The sequence below is a fragment of the Pelophylax lessonae genome, assembly GCF_965119305.1.
Source record: "Pelophylax lessonae genome assembly, chromosome: 1".
Lineage (NCBI taxonomy): Eukaryota > Metazoa > Chordata > Amphibia > Anura > Ranidae > Pelophylax > Pelophylax lessonae.
This window is the reverse complement of record NC_138768.1, coordinates 31,332,148-31,354,082: the sequence shown is the minus strand read 5'-3', so window position 1 is coordinate 31,354,082 and position 21,935 is coordinate 31,332,148. Positions and strand designations below refer to the sequence as shown.

The following is a 21,935-nucleotide window of genomic DNA, read 5'->3' as shown; positions in this document are numbered from 1 at the left end:
TCTGTATTGTCCAGGCTCCAGGCATTTTCTGCTTCCACTGGACTGGAGCTGCCTGGATTTGCTCCCATTTTTTGCTCAGAGACTCAATTGGAACCATTTGTGGTTAGTCTTTTTGTGCAAGATGCTCCATACAGTTGTTGGTCCACTGCCTCCTAGGATACTCTGTACCTATCTATGTCTACTCAAGTAGATGTCATTTAAAAGGTTTCTTTCTCCCTATGAATGTTCCTTATGGCAATCACTGTAGTTTGTATTTTCCCTTGTACTCCATTTGTAATATTTTGAAAACTTTTAATAAAAATATATTTACAAATAAAAGGTGATTGCTGCTAAAAAGACATAATTGCCCATTTAAAAAAGCTTAACTGCAGGTCTGTGTTTGTGGGGTTCTTTGATCTTTGTAGATTCATCACCATATACAATGTATCGGGCATTGCTGGAGCCGAACAAGAAAAAAAGAAAACGCCCCGCCCAGAGGCGGCTCTAGGCTTTGAGAGGCCTTAGGCAAATCTTAGACATGAGGCCCCACTCACACCCAAAATGGGAAAAATAATTAAAGCGATAGAAATTAATTGTATAGATTGCATATATTAAGAGCCTTTAATCCTATGATCTATGAATTCACAGTCTCTAGAATTCCCTCTAACTGATTACTCTTAAATCAAATATCATTAAACATAGGGTATACAGTATCTCACAAAAGTGAGTACACCCCTGACATTTTTGTAAATATTTTATTATATCTTTTCATGTGACAACACTGAAGAAATGACACGTTGCTACAATGTAAAGTAGTGAGTGTACAGCTTGTATAACAGTGTAAATGTGCTGTCCCCTCAAAATAACTCAACACACAGCCAATAATGTCTAAACTGCTGGCAATGGATGTTGATAACAATGGGGTACGGGGGGGGGTGAATAAGACAGGGGGTGGGGTGGAAGGAAGCTGGCAGAGGGGTGCAGGGGGGGGGAAGTTGACAGTGGGATGATAGGAAGTTGGCAGAGGGGTGCAGAAGGTTGACGGTGGGGTGGGGTGGTAAGAAGCTGGCAGAGGGGTACAGGGGAGATGAAGATGACAGAGGGGTGTGGTGGTAGGAAGCTTGCAGAGGGGTGCAGGGGGGATGAAGATGACAGGGGATGGGGTGCAAGGAAGCTGGCAGAGGGGTGCCGGTGGATGAAGATGACGGGGGTAGGATGGAAGGAAGCTGGCAGAAGGGTACAGGGGGATGAGGATGACAGAGGGTGGGATGGTAGGAACCTGGCAGAGGGGTACAGGAGGGATGAGGATGACAGAGGGTGGGATGGTAGGAAACTGGCAGAGGGGTACAAGGGGGGATGAAGATGACATGGGGTACAAGGGCGGAAGGAAGCCGGCAGAGGAGTGCAGGGGGATGAAGATGACGGGTGGGGTGTTAGGAAGCTTGCAGAAGGGTGCAGGGGGGGTGAAGATGAAAGGGGGTGGGATGGTAGAAAGCTGGCAGAGTGGTACAGGGGGGATGATGATGACAGGGGGTACAGGGGTAGAAGGAAGCTGGCAGAGGGGTGAAAGGGGGATGAAGATGCCCGGGAGGGGACAGGGGTGCAAGGAAGCTGGCAGAAGGGTACAGGGGGGATGAAGATGACAGGGGATTGGATGAGATTGAAGGAAGCTGGCAGAAGGGTACAGGGGGGGATGAAGATGACAGGGGATGGGATGGAAGGTAGGCGGCTGTCACAGGAAGCGGTCACTGTCAGTGTCGGGCAGGACAGTCATGCAGTACCTTTAGGATCCAGCTGACTGGCTCCTCGATGATTGCCAGGGGGTGGTGCCAGCTCTAGCAGGTCCCTCCGGGAGAGTAGATAAGGGAGTTGCTCGGCTGCTGTGTGCATTATCCACGAAGCTTGGCAAAGGGCAGGAGAGCCGGGGGAGGGGAGTACATGGAGCCACCCACTGACCCTGGGACAGTGGGCAGTGCTCAGTGCACAAGAGGTCAGCCCATCTCTTGCCAGGGAAAACTAGTTGCGGGCACCGCAGGCTTTTGCACTGCGCTAAAGACGGCCCTAGGGACACGGACCGGTGTATATTTCCTATTACTGCCACACACACATCAGGCAAATTAGGCGGCTGCGAGGCCCCTGGGAGCGCGAGGCCTTAGGCGACCGCCTAATTTGCCTAATTAGAGAGCCGCCTCTGGCCCCGCCGTCAACTAAGGGAAACCGCTGAATGCCTGGCTTGCCATTTGACAATTGCTTGGTGACATTACAAAGGGAGCGATGCCACCAGGTGACGTCGCCAGGTGTCTCCACCCCTTTCCTATATAAGAACTGTCAAACAGAACAGGCAGTAGGCAATTAGCCTTCTTTGACGGCAGAGCTTTTTTTCTTTCTTTTTTCAGGTCGGCGGTGGTGGCGGTGTTGCAATTGATGATGGATCTACATTAGAGGACATTGTTTTTTTTTATTTTTCAATTAAAGAATTGTAAAAACAGTCTCTGTATTTTTATTACTTTTTGACACTTTCTTGCTGAATGGGTAGGGGTACATAGTACCCCATACTCATTCACATGGAGGGGCGGAATCTGGGTGCCCCCTTGTTAAAGGGGACTTCCATATTTCAATAATCCCCAACCCCCCACAGACCCCCACAACCACCGTCCAGGGTTGTCGTGAAGAGGCCCTTGTCCCCATCAACATGGGGACAAGGTGCTTTGGGGTGGGTGCCCCGAAGCACCACCCATGTTGAGAGCATGAGGCCTGGTATAATTCAGGAGGGGGGATGCTCGCTCAACCCCCCCCCCCTTCCTGGATTTCATGCTTGTATAAAGGTCCTAGTATGCTAGTATGGATTGGGGGAGACCCCTACGCCATTTTCTTTTCACCTTTTTTATTGCCGGCAATGTTTATTATTATTCAGCTGTCAGCGGGAAAGCCCATTGACAGCTTATGACTCACCGGTTGTTAAGGAGGTCACGACCAGCTTCCTGCCCCTGCTCCTTAACAACCAGCAATTCACTGCACCCTTATGGGGCAAAGCTTTGCCCAGTCAGGGCTTATATTGCACTGTGCAACGAGTAGGGGGGGGGGGGGGTTTGTAGTCCCAACACAACTTGCATCCTAGGGTGGCAAATATTTGCCTCTATGCATACGGTACAATAATAATTCTATTTGACACTAAAGATAATGGTATTTATAGTTTTCCATATGCCTCTAAAATACATATATTAACAATTCTCACCTTTGTGACTCTATTCCATACCCCACTTGAAAGTTCTTCAATCAGCAAAGCTCACATTGCCTAAGGAGTGCTGCTGATTGGAATACTGCCCTGGGGGTATGCCAGAGACTTGGACCACTGAATAATGCATTGAGCAGTTGTCCAGGTCTGCACAATGCTGCCAACATGGAGCCAACAAGATAAGGTTTTAACTGGGCTTCATGCAGAATGAATACAAAGCTCTATTGGAGCTTGTGCCGCTTTTACTAGGCTCTCTGATTCATTTTTAGTATGCTGTTAGCTTTTAAAATTATAAATATAAAGTACATCTTCATGCACATGTACTTAGAGAAACCTATAGAATATCCTTTGCTGAACTATTTCTGAAAATGCCGGTAAACTGTTTTTTTCTGGCTAATCAGAATCAGTGATCCAGAGCAAGCAGATCACAAGTGAAGTCAGGTCAATGTCAGGTCTCCTAATTAGCATAGTTTTTCTGGCTATGCATAATTTAACCTGAGTAGGAAAGCCTATCCCCTGCCAGCCTGCCATAGAGGAGGGTAACTGTCTTCTGTATGAAAACAGTAGATACAACATGCCCACTGATAAGTCCAAGCTATATTGAATAATAATTTTGACCCTTGCTAATTGTAGAGCTTTAGATCTGACACAACAGGGGGTGTATTGTACCTCTGCAGGTAGACCACTGTTTCAAGCAAGAGAGCAAGAATTTTTCTCTACAGCATGCTGGCAGGGGCAGGCTTTTCTACTCAGGCTCTGACTGATTTTAATATAAAAAAAATGGTAAGACTTTGAACTTCTTTGTTTTATTGATCCTAGACTGTATTTAGCCATTTTATTTTTAAAGTTAATAGTTAATCCTCCTCTTTTCAGATCAGCTATGGAGCCACTGATTACTCATTAGGTGACAGACGCCTTTACCCGCATGTTTTCAGGACCGTTCAGAATGATTATGTCCATTATATAGCAATTACCAAACTAGTGAAATATTTTGGCTGGAATTGGGTTGGAATACTTTTATCAGACGATGATACCGGAGAGAATGAGGCAAAAATTCTGAAGAGACATTTGGCTTCCCAGGAGATTTGTGTGGCTATTGAAAAAAAAATGACTGCAAATTCTGCAAGTGTGAATCAGTGGAAAGACACACTTAGTAAAGTACATTGTAACGTTTTAATACTTTGTGGTTCTTTCACAAGCAATGCCATAGAATATCTTTATAGTTACATTCAAATCGTTAGAGACAATATGCTTATCCTTTCCCCAGGCTGGGCTTCAGGTGAAATCAAGTTAATAACTGCTCTGTTAGGTTTTATGGCAAGTTTGTCTTTAGAGTTTTTGGATCCACAAATTCTTATAGATGAAAGTCTGTTTGATGACAATCTATTGTCAAAATATTCACAAACTGGGCTGGTGATTGATGATCTGATCATTACATTTTACAATATAACATCAACTCCAAATGGAAAAGACATTTATTTCCAAAATGTTACTACTTTTAGTGAGAGTTTATTAAGAGTCTTTCATCGAAAAATTGACCTAAGTATGCTTTCTGGAGAATCTGTACGGGTGTATATTGCAGTAGAAGCTATGGCTGAAGTTATACATTTTTTCAACAAGTTTAATCATAACTTTAATATTAACAGATTTAAGCAGGTAAAACAGTATAGTGCAAACATTTGTCAATTATTTTTAGCTTAGTTTTTAATATCAACATGAGAAGATTTTTTTTTTTTATTTAAGAGTACTTTGACCAAATGTTTTGGAGTTTATTATAAATATTCTACAAGGTTTATATAGTGTCAACTGTTTTCACCGTGCTTTACAAAATAAAGGGAAACACTACTGTGACAGGACTCACTGTCACTGGGAGTGAAAGACAGATACTTAATGGACACTGAGAATATGGTTTGGATTGCTTCAAATGGGTTCTGTGTTTACACTTATGATAATGTGTATTGAACTTCAATGTCAGAGACAGGTTTTCCTATTGTCTGTGTATTGAGGTGTGATGTGTATTCTGTTAAGCCTGTCTGTCCCATTGGTAATTGTTAATGAACTCACATATTGTTTCTGCCCAGGTGGATAGATAATTAGTTCAGGTAAATTATATTTCTGTATACAATTTAATCTGCATATGATAATGTAATCAGGTAACCCCTGACCTGTGTGGTAATCTGATCAGGAGGGGGGTGTTCATGCTGTATATAAACTGTGTGCGTTGTTCAATAAAGCAGTAGATTACAATACAAGTTAAGTTGTCAGCTAGCTTTGTATGGGGGCAGCTGGAAAATCCGATATCTATGTTCATGACTGGGAGGAAGCCGTATACTGTTGGAAGTCAACAAGTACAGTGTGGGTTGCAGTTCTGTTACAACTATAGCTACAATACAATTCAATGCAGGAGGGTTAGGCGTGTTGTGTAATGGCATCAGCCAAATGATCAGACCAGTGATGATATGCAATTTCTACTTTGCTAAACAATGGAGGTCAACATGACATTGCATAGGGGATATTATATGAACAGGGGAGTGCAATATAGAACATTATTATTAACAGTAGGGAAAACAGGAATTTAAGAAATGAAAACAATTCTACAAATGGCCACTTGATGACAGGAAAGTTTCCTGGTTCAGTGGAGCTTCTGAGAAAGAAGACAATGTCCCTCACATGTCCACCTTATGAAGGAAGGTTGTGGAACACTAATGACTGGGTGCATCTGCAGCTGGCAAATGCTTCACACTGGCATGGCTGCTGTTGTCTTCAGCCAGGAGGTTCTGGTTGGTTGAAGATACGGTCCCCCCACTGCATGGACAGCCTCTCCAAACTGACTGTAACAAAGTCCTCTCCAGTGACTGGAGCTTAGATAGATGCTGCATGCTCTTGTGCTCACTGCTGGTGGGCCACACACCAGACTTAACAGGGGATAACCCAGCACATGGTGACAGTTCACTTGCCCAGTCACTTCTGTCCCAACTCTCTGAGCCAAGGAAGCAGGGCAGAGCTAGAATTTATATGCTCTGGGTGTGTCCAAGAGCTCAGGGGATTTTGGAAGCCCAGAGGATTATGTGAGTTAGAATCGGTAAGAAGGGGTGTATTTTGGAGATATTATGGAGGTTAAGGCTACAAGATTTAGACAGCGATTGGCTGTGGGGTCAAAAGGAGAGATCAGAGTCCAGGATTGCACCTAGCATGTTGACATGAGGGGATGGACTAATGATTGTGTTATTTATCTTGAAAGAAAAGTCAGGGGAGAGGATATGAGGAAAGAAAATATATATTTTTTGCAGCTTTTGACATTTGACCATATCTCGGAGGTTCAAGTGGAATTTGTTCTGAGACTTCGATCTGCCAGACTTTGTGACCTCATGTCTGAATGGGGAAAACAGATCATTTTCATCATATGTCACTAAGTGCAGGTCTCACTCTGTCCAATGTCTGAAAAGTAGCTTCACTGAGGGACACCAACAAAACAAATCTTTTTAGTAGAAGCGTTAAGCTGGCCATACACCAGAGCAGGAATAGCCTGGAATTCAAGCTGTGAGTGGCCCTGTCGGCATAACCCAGCTTGAAAAACCACAATAAAAATCAAAGGAAGTGAGTGGAAAATTTAAGCCGAACAGTGACTGCATCCTAAAAGAAATGAATGTCTCTTGTATTTAGTGGCTTGCTACTTCCTAAGTATATGCCTTAATGTGTAAAATGTTTAGGTTTTGGAGTTCCCTTTGTGGAAGTGGAATAGTCAGAACTGGAGGATAAAAGATCACATTCTGAAAACTTTTGTCATCTGGGATCTCCTCAACTCTTTTTTTCTTCCAATCTTTAAATCTTTTCTTCTAATCTTCAACTTTCTGTAAGGCTAGCGAATCGATACATACATATATTTTTCTACACTGAATCTATACTGCCGACTATTGTATTCAGACAGCTACAGCACCCACAGCTGTCTGATTATAATAGCTGGTAGTATAGATTCCTCCATCCATGCTGTTTGGCACATACATCTATGCTTGTATACAGAAAACAAAAGATTAGAGGATCCCAGATGACAGTAGTTTCCAGAATGTGATCTTCAGGTCTAACATGGAGGCTTTGATGCTCCAATTCTGGCTGGCTGCCACGTAGGGTCCTCCCATAACATACAGTGCCTTGCAAAAGTATTCAGCCCCCTTGAACTTTGCAAACTTTTGCCACATTTCAGGCTTCAAACATAAAGATATAAAACTGTAATTTTTTGTGAAGAATCAACAACAAGTGGGACACAATCATGAAGTGGAACGAAATTTATTGGATATTTCAAACTTTGTTAACAAAAAAAAAACAGAAAAATTGGGCGTGCAAAATTATTCATCCCCTTTACTTTCAGTGCAGCAAACTCTCTCCAGTGAGGATCCCTAAATGATCCAATGTTGACCTAAATGACTAATGATGATAGATAGAATCCACCAGTGTGTAATCAAGTCTCCGTATAAATGCACCTGCACTGTGATAGTCTCAGAGGTCCGTTTAAAGGGCAGAGAGCATCATGAAGAACAAGGAACGCACCAGGCAGGTCCGAGATACTGTTGTGGAGAAGTTTAAAGCCGGATTTGGATACAAAAATATTTCCCAAGTTTTAAACATCCCAAGGAGCACTGTGCAAGCGATAATATTGAAATGGAAGGAATATCAGACCACTGCAAATCTACGAAGACCTGGCCGTCCCTCTAAACTTTCAGCTCATACAAGGAGAAGACTGATCAGAGATGCAGCCAAAAGGCCCATGATCACTCTGGATGAACTGCAGAGATCTACAGCTGAGGTGGGAGACTCTGTCCATAGGACAACAATCAGTCGTATACTGCACAAATCTGGCCTTTATGGAAGAGTGGCAAGAAGAAAGCCATTTCTTAAAGCTATCCATAAAAAGTGCAGTTTAAATTTTGCCGCAAGCCACCTGGGAGACACCAAACATGTGGAAGAAGGTGCTCTGGTCAGATGAAACCAAAATCAAACTTTTTGGCAACAATGCAAAATGTTATGTTGGGTGTAAAAGCAACACAGCTCATCACCCTGAACACACCATCCCCACTGTCAAACATGGTGGTGGCAGCATCATGGTTTGGGCCTGCTTTTCTTCAGCAGGGACACGGAAAATGGTTAAAATTGATGGAAAGATGGATGGAGCTAAATACAGGACCATTCTGGAAGAAAACCTGATGGAGTCTGCAAAAGACCTGAGACTGGGACGGAGATTTGTCTTCCAACAAGACAATGATCCAAAACATAAAGCAAAATCTACAATGGAATGGTTCAAAAATAAACATATCCAGGTGTTAGAATGGCCAAGTCAAAGTCCAGACCTGAATCCAATCGAGAATTTGTGGAAAGAACTGAAAACTGCTGTTCACAAACGCTCTCCATCCAACCTCACTGAGCTTGAGCTGTTTTGCAAGGAGGAATGGACAAAAATGTCAGTCTCTCGATGTGCAAAACTGATAGAGACATACCCCAAGCAACTTACAGCTGTAATCACAGCAAAAGGTGGCGCTACAAAGTATTAACTTAAGGGGGCTGAATAATTTTGCACGCCCAATTTTTCAGTTTTTTATTTTTTTAAAAAGTTTGAAATATCCAATAAATTTCGTTCCACTTCATGATTTTGTCCCACTTCTTGTTGATTCTTCACAAAAAAAATGACAGTTTTATATCTTTATGTTTGAAGCCTGAAATGTGGCAAAAGGTCACAAAGTTCAAGGGGGCCGAATACTTTCGCCAGGCACTGTAAGCATACGCTTAAGAATTTGCACAAGCAACATATTGGGTTAGATTTACTAAAGGCAAATAGACTTTGCACTCTGCAAGAGTAGTTGCACCAGAGCTTAGTAAATGACTAAAAGCTCCGCTGACTTCCATCATCCAATCATCTGCAAGCAAAAATGTGTTTTTTTTAATTTTCCTTGCATGTGGTTGAGCATTCCTGATTGGGTATTCTTTGCAAAGTGAAGCTTTACCTCAATTACTAAGCTCTGGTGCAAAGGCACTTGTAGAGTGCAACTGTACTCTTCAACTTGCACAGTCTATTTGTATCTTTAGTAAATCAACCTTGTTGTTCACTATAAGAGACATTTATTTCTGTTATCTTGGAACAACTTATCAGCATAACAGTCCTTTAGATCAGTGTTTTTCAACCTTTTTTCAACCAAGGCACCCTTTAAAATCTGGCAGAATCTCGAGGCACACCAACCAAAAATGCATCATGGACCAGAAGGGACGTCATGACTTTGCTCCTGTCCTCCAAGTTCATAGAGGCAATCAAAGAGGATGTACTCTTTCATCGCCTCTGGGACTACCCAGCCGCACCATTGGATTGTTTCTCGGGTGAGCCGGTGGGGAGGGGGCATCCCCTCCCACCGCTTCTGAAAGCATTCCAGTTGCTCATAATCCGTTTGGAATGCTTTCATGAGAAGGCCATCCCTCGACTGTAAAAAATCAATACCGAGGTTATGGCTGATAACCCAAGGTAAATCATTTCAAAGCCACAACGTATATTTACGTATTGAAGAGGAAAAATAATCTTCATAACACTTGTTACAATTAGAGCACTTTCATATTGACTTACTGCAGTTTGGCCGCAGTGCAGGTGTAGCGCAGAGTACCTGCGGTTTTCATGAGCGTTACCTGTGGTTTCTCATGAACTTCTATTATGTCCTACATTTTGGCGTATTTTCTGAAAGCACACCAAAAGTGAGGGACATAATCGAAGTCTATTGGAAACCGCAGGTAACGCACATGAAAGCCGCGGGTACCCTGTGCTACACCTTCGCTGCAACCAAATTGCAGCAGAGTAATGTGCAAGCAGAAAACAAAATAAAAAGGAGTGCAGTTACCATTAAAGAAGTATAGTTACCATTACCAATAATAACTCACATATCTTATGTATATTTATATTACATGAAAAAAAAAAAAAAAGCAATCACCATGCCTGCACATAAATCTATTACAAATACATGCAGGTAAATTACAGGTACAATTTCTGTACCTTACAGAGCTCAGAGGAGCTAATATGCGGCCACTGAAGAGCCTCCTCCCTGTTCTTCTTCCTCTTCTCACGCTGTGCTTCACCTACCCTCGGGGAAAAGCGCGTCAGCCATCGTCTCCCGGGACCCACAGCTTGAACATCTAAGAAAGCTGTGCGTACGTATATGACCCGCCCCTAGCAACCAATGGTGTCAAGACATAGTCAGGAGGCCGGCATAGCTTCCTAAATGCCTGTGGCAGTGGGAAGTGAGCTTTAGATAGCGGACCGGCATCACTGTAACAACAAGGCTTAACCGAGTAGCCAACAGAAGTTTGTTGATCAAATAGCTGCCTAAGTTGGGGTCATTTTGCCGCGGCACACCTGGGGACTCTTTCACATCACACCGGTTGAGAAATGTTGCTCTAGAGTGACAAACCCCTTATTGCAAAACAAGAGGATTAATTGTCTCCATGTTGCACATAAAAAGGCTTTTCAAAAATCCATAGAAGAGCCATGCGTTATAATAACATCTTTCTTCAAAATCATTCTAATGAGATACATAAGTTATTATACCAACAACCTAGCTTTAGAATTGTCCCCGTAGGGCTTGCTGTGTGAGGACTTCTTGAGTCTCCCTCTGATTACCTGCAGACAGTCACTATACTCCCAGTTGCTCGTTACTCAATAAACAGTCCAGGGGATTTGCGTTTTATATTTATTGTGGAACTTGGATGGGAAAAGGGAAGAGTGGGATACTCCAAATAGAACTATTTACAGTAGATAAGGACAACTCTCACTAGGCCGCACCAGGTTATTTGTGGAAGCAGAAATGCTGCTTTAACCATACTGCCACTTGGATGGTAGAACTAAGTCCTTTTTGCTCTCTTTAGCAATAGACTTGATGCAACTACATTATCTTCAGGATACCCTCTGGCATCCCCTTGACTGACACCCTTCCACTGACTCATCTGGCAAAAGGGGTGGTCCTCTCAAGACAGGCCCCACGAGACAGATCTGTACTCACTGTGGGCAGAATCAGATCCTTTCCAGTGTCTCCCTTCCAGTCAGCTCTGCAGGACCTCTGGGTTCATCTCTTCTCTAACTCTCAGGCTCTCAGGTTGACCACCTGAGGCTACATGGCAGCTTCTACAGAGGAGGGGCAGCTTCCCCCTCCCTGTGGGATCCCAGTCTTCAGTTGAAATACCCTAAGCACGTGTTCCCTTGGCATTTATACAGTATCCCAGAATGCACAGAGGAAAGTTCCTCTGCCAATCACCAGGGCTGTAACAAATGCCTGTGCACTTACTTGTCATGTTTCCTCCCACTGTCCAATATGTCTCGCTATTGGACCAGTGTGAAATATTTCAGATAAGCTGATCTTCACCTGAGCACCACGAGCAGACCTTGCTAATGGATCCTGTTCTCTGGTAGGCAGAGAGCAACATAAATTCACCTGGTAATCTCTCTGGTAATCATAAAGACCCAAAACTATACTCTCTCTCTAGCATCTACCTAGGAGGGTGCTACATAATATTTTCTTATAAACACTGCAATGCCATGAAATCATTAGTAAAATACATGAGAATTATACTTCTTTATCAAAACTTTTAGGGGACATTTATGGAAGTATCTGCTCATGTCTTTACACATACAGTATCATACTTATATATATATATATATATATATATATATATATATATATATATATATATATACACACATTTTTTATTTTACATAGAAAGCAACATTTAAGAATCATTCACAGAGCAGTCATTAAACCATATCTTTGTACAATAAATACATGGTTATAGAGGTAACTGTGCTTCAATCCTATCCATAAATTTGTGTAGAAATCAGAGTAATGTGAAATGAAAGATTATATGCTAATATTTGGCCAGTAATTTTTAAAGTATAACTAAAGGAAAAGCTTTTTTAAACGTTTTGGATAGAGTGGAGGGGGATTAAGAATCCCAGTCAGTTTTTATTGCTGTCTGTGCCCCCATTAAGAAGATACAGCCTATATATTGTCCTGTTTACCATTATCATTAAAAGTGAAAGTAAAAGAAAATCCCAAATTGTGGGATGTCCCAGAAAAGTAATAGAGAAGAAATATTCCAATGGGGACACTAATTTTGGTGACCTCGGGGTCCCCGAGGAATTACTTTGGTCCCCGAAGGAATAACTTTAATTTGCAGACATTTCCTCTCACTTCCTGTTTGGCTATGGGAAAGGATGTGAAGCGAAATCTCCACAATTGGACACGGATGGAGAAAAAAAAAAAATCTGACAGGGGTTATAACAATCCCTTGCGCTAAAGAAAAAAATAAGTTTTTCCTATAGTTCTACTTTAACCATTAGAATATGTGTGCAAAGGAGAAACTTTATAAAATCCACTGTGCTGGCAACTGTATGAAACATGGCAATCCAGATCAACATCTGTCCAGTATGATGCACTGATATCTATTTATAATCTTTTCTTGTTTACCATTTTAGCAGCTGACATTAAAGATATTGAGCACATGTTCACAAGAATAAGAAATGTGTAGACCTCTTTGGGGTAGGGGGGTTACGAGAAATGGCCCTTCGCAAACTGAACATTGCACTAAACCTGTAGCTAAATAAGAGAACCAGACCCTTCGCTAAGTGGAAGAATGGGATTGGGATATTCCCTTCCAGGGAAATGAATCACTAATCTAAACAAAGTCATTGGGAGCCACAGAAGTACTGCAACCAGCAAATAACATTAACCATAAGTCTATAGATACACACCAGTATGGAAATAATACAATCTAATTATAAGAACATAATATTAATAGTACATACATCCAATGTACAAACAGGTATTATAAGCAAAGGTCCCAACAAGAGTCCTGATGGAATTGTTAAAATATACCTGGGTATATATATATATTAATAGAGCTACCTCCAGATGAATGTTTATGCAAAGTCCAGTTTTAGGGGCCTCTGAGGATAATCATGATGGTGCATCCATCTTTTTGTCTGAGACCTGAAGACAAGATCTGTGGTGATTAGTAGACCCTTTAGCCGTTGTCCAACCAGCCTGGAATGGAGGTTTTCTTCAACAAAAATCATTATGTGGCACTTCAACTCAGAGTCAGCCTAACTACTCTGCACCTCAGTCCATAGTAAATTTGAATCTGTCGTGCTATCAGACCTTTAATCACCAGAAAATGCCATCGGATGCTAAACTGAGATCTAGCCTATGCTGGCTTTTGAGCCCTAAGCTAAAATGAAATACAGGAACCCAGACCAGAAGGGACAGGGTTAGCTAAAATAACAGGAGGTGTATATAAACTCTAAAGCAATAAACAGGTTCTTCTTCTAACATTCATTAAGGTGACTACTACACACCCACACCATATCACAGACTTAATTATCTGGTATAGTGCATGTAAGATAAAAACAAGGAGACAACTATACTTCTGTCACCAGTCTATATATATATATATATATATATATATATATATATATATATATATATATATATATATATATATATATATACACTGAACAAAATTATGAACGTAACACTTTTGTTTTTGCCCCCATTTTTCATGAGCTGAACTCAAAGATCTAAGACTTTTTCTATGTACACAAAGGCCTATTTCTCTCAAATATTGTTCACAAATCTGTCTAAATCCGTGTTAGTGAGCACTTCTCCTTTGTCGGGATAATCCATCCACCTCACAGGGGTGGCATATCAAGATGATGATTAGACAGCATGATTATTGCACAGGTGTGCCTTAGGCTGGCCACAATAAAAGGCCACTCTAAAATGTGCAGTTTTATCACACAGCACAATGCCACAGATGTCACAAGTTTTTAGGGAGCGTGCAATTGGCAATGCTGGCTGCAGGAATGTCTACCAGAGCTGTTGCCCATCAATTGAATGTTAATTTCTCTATCATAAGCTGTCTCCAAAGGCGTTCCAGAGAATTTGGAAGCACATCCAACCGGCCTCACAACCGCAGACCACCTGTAACCACACCAGCCCAGGACCTTCACATCCAGCATCTTCACCTCCAAAATCATCTGAGACCAGCCACCCGGACAGCTGCTGCAACAATTGGTTTGCATAACCAAAGAATTTCTGCACAAACTGTCAAAACAGTCTCAGGGAAGCTCATCTGCATGCTCGTCGTCCTCATCGGGGACTCGACCTGACTGCAGTTCGTCGTCGTAACTGACTTGAGTGGGCAAATGCTCACATTTGATGGTGTCTGGCACTTTGGAGAGGTGTTCTCTTCACGGATGAATCCCGGTTTTCCCTGGACAGTGCAGATGGCAGACAGCTTGTATAGCATCGTGTGGGTGAGCGGTTTGCCAATGTCAACGTTGTGAATGGAGTGGCCCATGATAGCGGTGGGGTTATGGTGTGGGGAGGCGTATGTTATGGACAACGAACACAGGTGTATTTTATTGATGGGATTTTGATTGCACAGGGGTACTGTGATGAGATCCTGAGACCCATTGTTGTGCCATTCATCATCGAACATAACCTCTTGTTGCAGCATGATAATGCATGGCCCCATGAGGCAAGGATCTATACACAATTCCTGGAAGCTGAAAACATCCCAGTTCTTGAATGGTGTTACTCATAATTTATATTTTGAGATTTCATGTATCTCAGATATGGTTTGGGTTAAATGAGAGTTCTTTGACCATATGTGAAAGCTTTAACACAACAACAGAGATTTATTGGTAACTCGCAAGGCGGCCTAAACTAATACACAGCAATCTATCTGCAATACAGAAAAGGAAGACAATTATAGGTTAAAGGAACAAATACAGAGTATGATACTCAAAACATGAAGATACAGACAGCAAGACAGACAACACTGGGACAGGCATTTAGATATAAGTACATGAGGTATATTCCATAGTTACCATGCTCATGAGAGCTTCCTTCTAGTCTACTGTTTCAGAGACTTCTCTCTTCCAAGACTTAACTAATATATACCTAACTCTCATAGACTTCCCTAGGGCCTCTCCTCCCTCCGGCCGTATCTCATGCAGGATTAGACAATTTCCCCATCCCCTATATCTATCATAGCCCAGCCCCTCAATAGCACCTCCTCTCTGGGGGAGGGGGGGGAATTAATATTGCCAGGTCATCTCCTGAGAAAATTGTCCATTCCTGAACAGACAACCCCCTTCATTGCATAACTAAAGAGAGCAACTTTGAAGTGGAGACAGAGATAATGAAAGAAGTGTAATGATCTGGAGTAAAATTTTACCTCGGTCCTGTAAAGTCTGCGAAAAGGAACTTAATTAAGGTGTTGTCCTTTCTTGCATAAAAATTTATGAAGGATAAATAGCAGACATCTGTTGGGACAAACACACATGCTTAGCCCAACCTAACATTCCTGCACTTCAAAAGGACTTGGTAAATTAATTACTAACGCCTGCAGACTGGGTTTACACAAATGGGTACATTTAAATTATATCAACTATTAGTTTAAACCAAAATCTAATATCTCATAAGTATATAAATACAGTATCTCACAAAAGTGAGTACACCCCTCACATTTTTGTAAATATTTTATTTTATCTTTTTATGTGACAACATTGAAGATATAACACTTTGCTACAACGTAAAGTAGTGAGTGTACAGCTTGAATAACAGTGTATATTTGCTGTCCCCTCAAAATATCTCAGCACACAGCCATTAATGTCTAAACTGCTGGCAACAAAAGTGAGTACAACCCTAAGTGAAAATGTCCAAATTGTGCCCAAAGTGTCACCCTGTTATGGGTGGCTGACTGGCTTGGTGACTGGTGTCACCTTGTTATTGGTGGCTGGCTTTCAGAAACAGTCTGCGGTGTGGTGGCTGGTTGGCTGGCTTGGTGGTGTCACCCTGTTATGTATGAGTGACTGGCTTGGTGAATGGTGTAACCTTGTTATTGGTTGCTGGCTTTCAGGAACAGTCTGTGGTGGCTGGTTAAATGGCTTGGTGAGGTGTCACCCTGTTATGGGTGGCTGGCTTGCAGGAACACTGTGGTGGCTGGCTGGATTGGTGTCACCCTCTCATGGGTGGCTGGCTTTCAGGAACACTGTGGTGACTGGCTGGATTGGTGTCACCCTGTTATGGGTGACTGGCTTGCACGAACACTGTGGTGGCTGGCTGGATTGGTGTCACCCTGTTATGGGTGACTGGCTTGCACGAACACTGTGGTGGCTGGCTGGATTGGTGTCACCCTCTCATGGGTGGCTGGCTTGCAGGAACACTGTGGTGGTTTGCTGGATTGGTGTAACCCTCTTATGGGTAGCTGGCTTGCAGGAACACTGTGGTGGGTGGCTGGATTGGTGTAACCCTCTTATGGGTGGCTGGCTTGCAGGAACACTGTGGTGGGTGGCTGGCTTGCAGGAACACTGTGGTGGGTGGCTGGCTTGCAAGAACAGTCTCTGTGGTGCCTGGTTGGCTTGCTTGGTGTCAGCCTGTTATGGGTGGCTGGCTTGCAGGAACACTGTGGTGGCTGGCTGGATTGGTTTCACCCTCTTATGGGTGGCTGGCTTTCAGGAACACTGTGGTGGCTGGCTGGTTGGCTTGCAGGAACAGTATCTGTGGTGCCTGGTTGGCTTGCTTGGTGTCAGTCTCTTATGGGTGGCTGGCTTGCAGGAACACTGTGGTGGCTGGCTGGATTGTTGTCACCCTCTTATGGGTGGCTGGCTTGCAGGAACACTGTGGTGGCTGGCTGGATTGGTGTCAGGCTCTTATGGGTGGCTGGTTTGCAGGAAGGAACACTGTGGTGGGTGTTTGGCTTGCAGGAACACTGTGGTGGGTGGGCGGGTGGCTGGCTTGCAGGATCACTGTGGTGGGTGGCTGGCTTGCTTGAACACTGTGGTGGGGGCTGGCTTGGGGTCACCCTGTTGTTGTGTGGGTGACTGGCTTGGTGTCACTCACTCACACACCCTGGCCTGTTGTGGTGAGTAGCTGCTGCTGGCTTGCTGGAACACTGGTCAAGGTGGCGGGTGGCTGGCTTGGTGTCATCTGGGTAGCTGGTTGCTTGCTCACTGGGCTGGCATCCTGTTGTGGTGGGTGGCTGAGGCCAGGGCCTGTGGGTGGATGGATGGATGGCTGGCAGCGTGACCGGACCAGATTGCAGCTGGCTGTAACACGAAGCTGTGGGAGGCAGTCTTAAGTGCAGTGCGAGTGGTCAAATGGCATCACGTATGGGCCGCACAGGCATGGGAGGCGGTGTTAGAAGGAAGAACGTATGAGCGCAATATATGGAATGACGTCACGAAAATATCAGCAATATCGGTAAATAAAAAGCCGATTCCGATATATCAGGGAAAGTCCACATCGGCCCTTGATATATCGGCTTTGCCGATAATCGGTTGATCTCTAATATACAGTATATACATACACACACACATATCTATTTATAGTTGCTAATAGAGATTACACATAAACTCTCCTAAGGCAACAATGGCCAGCATATTCACCGGACATGTCACCCATTGAGCATGTTTGGGATGCTCTGGATTGGCGTATACGACAGTGTGTCCCAGATCCTGCCAATATCCAGCAACTTCGCACAGCCATTGAAGAGGAGTGGACCAACATTCCACAGGCCACAACCAACTCTATGCCAAGGAGATGTGTTGCACTGTGTGAGGCAAATGGTGGTCACACCAGACACTGACTGGTTTTCTGACACCCCCCCCCAATACAGTAAAACTGCACATTTTAGAGTGGCCTTTTATTGTGGCCAGCCTAAGGTACACCTGTGCAATAATCATGCTGTCTAATCAGCATCTTGATATGCCACACCTGTGAGGTGGATGGATTATCTCGACAAAGCAGTAGTGCTTCCTAACACAGATTTAGACAGATTTGTGGACAAAATTTGAGAGAAATAGGCCTTTTGTGTACATAGAAAAAGTCTTAGACCTTTGAGTTCAGCTCTTGAAAAATGGCGGCAAAAACAAAAGTGTTGCGCTTATAATTTTGTTCAGTATATATATATATTTGAATCAATATCAAAAATTGGAATTCATTCGAAAACGAATATACGAAACTAAACGAATTTCAAAAAAATTTCATTAGGAAATTCAGATACATTCAAATCTACTCAAAACAAACATTTTTATAAACAAACAGCTGCTGTGCCAGAAAAACTGAATAGTGAATATGTAAAAAAAAAAAAAAAAAAATGTATAATGACTAGGGTTGAGCGAACACGGACTGTATTATTCGTGTTCGTACCGAATAATTGGATTTTTTTTACCCGAACACGGACGCGAAAACTTTACTGTATATTCGGGGTGCAGTGAACACAATCTTTTTGGGGTGCAGTGAACACAATCTTTTTTGCCCACTGAGGAGGAGGGAGAAAAGTATTTTTCTATCAGGCACTCTGTGCAGCATTTTTCCTTCAGCTGTGCTGTGCTGAGTGACTGATCATACACTGCTGTGTTCAGTTCACATGTGCTAATATTGAGTGGTTTCAAAAATCATACACTTTTTTTATATTCCACTATTCAATATACAGCCTTGGGTTATCAAAAATTAAGTTGTGGCCTGCAGCAGAGCTGAATGATATTTGGGGTTTTTGGGGTTCATCTCATACTTCTGAAGATTTGAGGGTGCTGCCTGTTCCATACTCCCCCTACTCCTCATCCAGCCTTTTAGGGGTACAAACAATAGTAATTGGGGCCTAGTGTGGTTGTGTACGTGTGATATACATACACTTTTTTTGATCATATTTTCTATTCCGCTATTTAATCAAAAACCTTTGGGGATCAGTTAAATTGGGGGATAGTCTGTGTTGGTACGTGTGAGATCCACCTTTCCAAGTTTTTGGGGTTCATCTCATACTTCTGAAGATTTGAGGGTGCTGCCTGTTCCATACTCCCCCTACTCCTCATCCAGCCTTTTAGGGGTACAAACAATAGTAATTGGGGCCTAGTGTGGTTGTGTACGTGTGATATACATACACTTTTTTTGATCATATTTTCTATTCCGCTATTTAATCAAAAACCTTTGGGGATCAGTTAAATTGGGGGATAGTCTGTGTTGGTACGTGTGAGATCCACCTTTCCAAGTTTTTGGGGTTCATCTCATACTTCTGAAGATTTGAGGGTGCTGCCTGTTCCATACTCCCCCTACTCCTCATCCAGCCTTTTAGGGGTACAAACAATAGTAATTGGGGCCTAGTGTGGTTGTGTACGTGTGATATACATACACTTTTTTTGATCATATTTTCTATTCCGCTATTTAATTGAAAAGCTTTGGGGATCAGTTAAATTGGGGGATAGTCTGTGTTGGTACGTGTGAGATCCCCCTTTCCAAGTTTTTGGGGTTCATCTCATACTTCTGAAGATTTGAGGGTGCTGCCTGTTCCATACTCCCCCTACTCCTCATCCAGCCTTTTAGGGGTACAAACAATAGTAATTGGGGCCTAGTGTGGTTGTGTACGTGTGATATACATACACTTTTTTTGATCATATTTTCTATTCCGCTATTTAATCGAAAACCTTTGGGGATCAGTTAAATTGGGGGATAGTCTGTGTTGGTACGTGTGAGATCCCCCTTTCCAAGTTTTTGGGGTTCATCTCATACTTCTGAAGATTTGAGGGTGCTGCCTGTTCCATACTCCCCCTACTCCTCATCCAGCCTTTTAGGGGTACAAACAATAGTAATTGGGGCCTAGTGTGGTTGTGTACGTGTGATATACATACACTTTTTTTGATCATATTTTCTATTCCGCTATTTAATCAAAAACCTTTGGGGATCAGTTAAATTGGGGGATAGTCTGTGTTGGTACGTGTGAGATCCCCCTTTCCAAGTTTTTGGGGTTCATCTCATACTTCTGAAGATTTGAGGGTGCTGCCTGTTCCATACTCCCCCTACTCCTCATCCAGCCTTTTAGGGGTACAAACAATAGTAATTGGGGCCTAGTGTGGTTGTGTACATGTGATATACATACACTTTTTTTGATCATATTTTCTATTCCGCTATTTAATCGAAAACCTTTGGGGATCAGTTAAATTGGGGGATAGTCTGTGTTGGTACGTGTGAGATCCACCTTTCCAAGTTTTTGGGGTTCATCTCATACTTCTGAAGATTTGAGGGTGCTGCCTGTTCCATACTCCCCCTACTCCTCATCCAGCCTTTTAGGGGTACAAACAATAGTAATTGGGGCCTAGTGTGGTTGTGTACGTGTGATATACATACACTTTTTTTGATCATATTTTCTATTCCGCTATTTAATCAAAAACCTTTGGGGATCAGTTAAATTGGGGGATAGTCTGTGTTGGTACGTGTGAGATCCACCTTTCCAAGTTTTTGGGGTTCATCTCATACTTCTGAAGATTTGAGGGTGCTGCCTGTTCCATACTCCCCCTACTCCTCATCCAGCCTTTTAGGGGTACAAACAATAGTAATTGGGGCCTAGTGTGGTTGTGTACGTGTGATATACATACACTTTTTTTGATCATATTTTCTATTCCGCTATTTAATTGAAAACCTTTGGGGATCAGTTAAATTGGGGGATAGTCTGTGTTGGTACGTGTGAGATCCCCCTTTCCAAGTTTTTGGGGTTCATCTCATACTTCTGAAGATTTGAGGGTGCTGCCTGTTCCATACTCCCCCTACTCCTCATCCAGCCTTTTAGGGGTACAAACAATAGTAATTGGGGCCTAGTGTGGTTGTGTACGTGTGATATACATACACTTTTTTTGATCATATTTTCTATTCCGCTATTTAATCGAAAACCTTTGGGGATCAGTTAAATTGGGGGATAGTCTGTGTTGGTACGTGTGAGATCCCCCTTTCCAAGTTTTTGGGGTTCATCTCATACTTCTGAAGATTTGAGGGTGCTGCCTGTTCCATACTCCCCCTACTCCTCATCCAGCCTTTTAGGGGTACAAACAATAGTAATTGGGGCCTAGTGTGGTTGTGTACGTGTGATATACATACACTTTTTTTGATCATATTTTCTATTCCGCTATTTAATCAAAAACCTTTGGGGATCAGTTAAATTGGGGGATAGTCTGTGTTGGTACGTGTGAGATCCCCCTTTTCAAGTTTTTGGGGTTCATCTCATACTTCTGAAGATTTGAGGGTGCTGCCTGTTCCATACTCCCCCTACTCCTCATCCAGCCTTTTAGGGGTACAAACAATAGTAATTGGGGCCTAGTGTGGTTGTGTACATGTGATATACATACACTTTTTTTGATCATATTTTCTATTCCGCTATTTAATCGAAAACCTTTGGGGATCAGTTAAATTGGGGGATAGTCTGTGTTGGTACGTGTGAGATCCACCTTTCCAAGTTTTTGGGGTTCATCTCATACTTCTGAAGATTTGAGGGTGCTGCCTGTTCCATACTCCCCCTACTCCTCATCCAGCCTTTTAGGGGTACAAACAATAGTAATTGGGGCCTAGTGTGGTTGTGTACGTGTGATATACATACACTTTTTTTGATCATATTTTCTATTCCGCTATTTAATCAAAAACCTTTGGGGATCAGTTAAATTGGGGGATAGTCTGTGTTGGTACGTGTGAGATCCACCTTTCCAAGTTTTTGGGGTTCATCTCATACTTCTGAAGATTTGAGGGTGCTGCCTGTTCCATACTCCCCCTACTCCTCATCCAGCCTTTTAGGGGTACAAACAATAGTAATTGGGGCCTAGTGTGGTTGTGTACGTGTGATATACATACACTTTTTTTGATCATATTTTCTATTCCGC

The 21,935-nt window shown here is 42.8% G+C and overlaps 1 protein-coding gene across 1 annotated transcript in view; it reads left to right on the top strand.

Annotated features, from left to right (window-relative positions):
• LOC309567716 (vomeronasal type-2 receptor 26-like) overlaps positions 1-21,935 on the top strand; it is a gene marked incomplete at both ends in the record, with an annotated part of 95,849 nt that overhangs the window by 55,776 nt on the left and 18,138 nt on the right. The window contains one exon of the mRNA XM_082273159.1: positions 4,088-4,870. Coding sequence (XP_082129285.1) covers positions 4,088-4,870 — 783 coding nt within the window. The remainder of the gene's footprint in view (positions 1-4,087; positions 4,871-21,935) is intronic.